This window comes from Nanorana parkeri, unplaced genomic scaffold, assembly GCF_000935625.1.
Source record: "Nanorana parkeri isolate BGI_ZX_2015 unplaced genomic scaffold, ASM93562v1 scaffold2972, whole genome shotgun sequence".
Lineage (NCBI taxonomy): Eukaryota > Metazoa > Chordata > Amphibia > Anura > Dicroglossidae > Nanorana > Nanorana parkeri.
This window is the reverse complement of record NW_017309240.1, coordinates 52,035-55,757: the sequence shown is the minus strand read 5'-3', so window position 1 is coordinate 55,757 and position 3,723 is coordinate 52,035. Positions and strand designations below refer to the sequence as shown.

The 3,723-nt window shown below is 50.9% G+C and overlaps 1 protein-coding gene across 1 annotated transcript; it reads right to left on the bottom strand.

Moving 5' to 3' along the window:
- Positions 1-229: 229 nt before the first annotated feature.
- Positions 230-1,201, bottom strand: LOC108802584 (olfactory receptor 52K1-like). The gene has a single exon (XM_018574442.1). It carries the CDS (start codon positions 1,199-1,201, stop codon positions 230-232), a length of 972 nt encoding a protein of 323 aa, XP_018429944.1.
- Positions 1,202-3,723: the final 2,522 nt, after the last annotated feature.

Genomic DNA, 3,723 nt, shown 5'->3' with positions numbered 1-3,723 from the left:
GCTGACTGGAGAGGGCGGGTACAGCTGGCTCTGCCTCTAGATTGGCAGAGCCAGCTGTCACTCACGCAGCTGGGCGGATCTCGACATCGATGTCGGGATCCGCTCCGGCTGCGGCGTCTCAGTATACCGCGAGCTGTAGCTCCCTATATACTGAGCTTAGGGTGACGGGAGGACGCTAGTTTGTGTCCCCCCGTTACCCTAAGGAGAACTATGGGGGAAAGCCCTGACCTCATAGTTCTCCTTTAAAGAGCCGATTATCGAAACGCGTCCTCTTGATCTGGCTCAGTAAGGCAGCTTTCACCTCCTTCATGCGTAGTCCATAAATAATTGGATTAACGATTGCCGGAAGGAAAAAGTAGACTGCGCTGGCCGCGTTCTGCGCGTCATAAGACACGGAGATCCCAGGTTGGTATAACAGCGTAGCGACAATTTCAAGCACGTACAAGAGAACCACCACCGACAGGTGTGTACTACACGTGTGCAAGGCCTTGCGCCTGGCACTGCCCACTCCAATCTTCATGGCGGCCTTCAGAACTTTCAGGTAAGAGAGGGAGATGATGGAAATGTCGCAGACGGTCAACACTGTCCGGGCCAGAAGACCTGAGTTTTGGATGCTGGAGATGTCGCCGCATGCCAGGTTGTAGAGCGCTGGGCTCTCACAGTAGAAGTGCAGAATGACATTCGACTCGCAGAAATGGAGCTGGGAGTCCAAAATGACGAGAAGACAGGCCACCGAGCAGTTCCTAATGAACCCAACAACGGAGAAAAGAACCAGTAGATGTTTGTTCATGATGTTATGGTAATGCAGAGGCTTGCAGATGGCGACATACCTGTCGTATGCCATCAACAGCAATATGATGGACTCTGTCAGGAGGCCAGAGTAGACGGTGAACATCTGCATCAAGCAGGCAGTCCACAATATTGTATCCCACCCAAGGAAAGACACCAGCATCTTGGGTATGATGACGGTGTCATAGAAGACGCTGACCACGAGAATGGCGAGGATGAGTATGTACATTGGCGTATGAAGACTTTGTTCCACGCAGATCCGATAGATGATGGGACAGTTGCACACAAGGATCATCAGGTAGATGTACAGAAAGGGGATGAACAGAAGATTTCTGTGATTGGAGACTCCGGGGAAACTCAACATTATCAACTCGGAGTGAGAAAGTTCCAAGGTCTGGTTTATCAATGACATGATGGGTCAGAACGAAGGACAATCTTCTCATGTCCTGTAGTGGAAGCACAAGAAATAGAGGAACCACTATGTACCACGTAGAAAGGTCACCCAACCTGCTCAAAGCACTTATCTCACCCAACCAACCTGCTCAAAGCACCTATCTCACCCAACCAGCTCAAAGCACCTATCTCACCCACCCAACCTGCTCAAAGCACCTATCTCACCCACCCAACCTGCTCAAAGCACCTATCTCACCCACCCAACCTGCTCAAAGCACTTATCTCACCCACCCAACCTGCTCAAAGCACCTATCTCACCCAACCAGCTCAAAACACCTATCTCACCCACCCAACCTGCTCAAAGCACCTATCTCACCCACCCAACCTGCTCAAAGCACCTATCTCACCCAACCAACCTGCTCAAAGCACCTCTGTCCCCCACCCAACTGGCTCAAAGCACCTATCTCCCCCACCCAACCTGCTCAAAGCACCTATCTCACCCACCCAACCTGCTCAAAGCACCTATCTCACCCACCCAACCTGCTCAAAGCACCTATCTCACCCACCCAACCTGCTCAAAGCACCTATCTCACCCACCCAACCTGCTCAAAGCACCTATCTCACCCACCCAACCTGCTCAAAGCACCTATCTCACCCACCCAACCTGCTCAAAGCACCTATCTCACCCACCCAACCTGCTCAAAGCACCTATCTCACCCACCCAACCTGCTCAAAGCACCTATCTCACCCACCCAACCTGCTCAAAGCACCTATCTCACCCACCCAACCTGCTCAAAGCACCTATCTCACCCACCCAACCTGCTCAAAGCACCTATCTCACCCACCCAACCTGCTCAAAGCACCTATCTCACCCAACCAGCTCAAAGCACCTATCTCACCCAACCAACCTACTCAAAGCACCTATCTCACACACCCAAACTGCTCAAAGCACCTATCTCACCCACCCAACCTGCTCAAAGCACCTATCTCTTTTGAAGATCCAACTTCTGCTAAGGAGTGGTTAGCATTCAACGCTTCCGGGAGGATCTGATGCCGCTTTTTGGGTTCCACTGGCGGCCCCTTCATCACTGCAGGTCCCAATAGTGACAAAGGGGCCAGCGGAAGGAAGAACAGTTCCAGAACCTTCTTCAGCAGAACGTGGACCTTCTAAGGAAGCAGAGTTTGGTGTTGTGTTGGTGTGGGGAAAGCTCCATAGTATATGATGGACACAGGACTGGCATGGTAGGACCGGTACTGGAGGGGGCCCCTCAATCTGCAGCACCTCTAAACCCCTAAGAGGGATGAACTGACCTGAAAGTAATATTAGGGGAATCTGAGATCAGTTCGGCAATCTCCATATCATCATATCAATGTATCTGTGAGCTCGTTCTTGCCTCATGGGGGGTCTGTCGTAGGTGTCATGTCTATCCTTTGGCTCTTTTATAAGCTTTCTACAACTGGCCCTCCTCATATCTTCTATTTCCCAGTCCTGCCCCCCAACTTCCTTCCTCCTGCACAAAATCTTGTAATGCAATTTCTTCTCACCCCAACCAATCAGCACCTCTCTAATCAAAGGGCAGGGGTGACATCCTGTATAGCCCACCTGACCTAAATTTACCTTCCCTCCCCCGCCACCTGAACCTTAGAGCTGCACCTCGCCGCTATGACACCCTGGGGGACGAAGGCTTTTTGGCTGCTTGCTGCACCTAGCTCCATAGACTTCTAAGGGACCGTCAACCAAGCGTCTCCCACCTGCAAAATCAGGGACCGACTTCAGCGTACAGCATGTGTGTGTGACTGTAGGGGGGACATTAGAGTGTAAGCTCCTCTGTACAGAGACTGATGTGACTGTGGGGGAGGGGACATTAGAGTGTAAGCTTCCATAAGTGTTGATCTTCCCTCCTGTACAGTATGATGGGTGTGATGGGAGATGATGATGGGAGGTGTGGAGGTTTCCTCTACATACCTGTGTTACCTGTGTACAGGTGAGCTGGGATGGCTCCGTCCCTGTCTCTGTGTGTCTGTATATATGTGGTGCTGGCCTCCCGGCAGTTCTGCTCATCATATACAGATTCTGAATGACGGAATTAATTGTGTTCTCAGCCCAGGGGAGCTTTTCATTGTATATTGATTCATATCCAAATACACAACTGCTACTCCCCAGTCAGTGTCAGCGTATAGTTGTACCCATGAAATGTAATTAATGGCGGGGTCCGGTGTGAAGAACCTCCATAGAGGAATTCTGACATCAACACTCAATAATTATTATTATTATTCTTTAAACACCTGAGGTAATTGTGTCATCAATGTGAGGGGACAATTCTCCCTCTGACCACCAATGTAAGGGGACACTTCTCCACTGACCACCCATGTAAGGGGACACTTCTCCCTCTGACCACCAATGTAAGGGGACACTTCTCCCTCTGACCACCAATGTAAGGGGACACTTCTCCCTCTGACCACCAATGTAAGGGGACACTTCTCCCTCTGACCACCCATGTAAGGGGACACTTCTCCCTCTGACCACCAATGTAAGGGCAC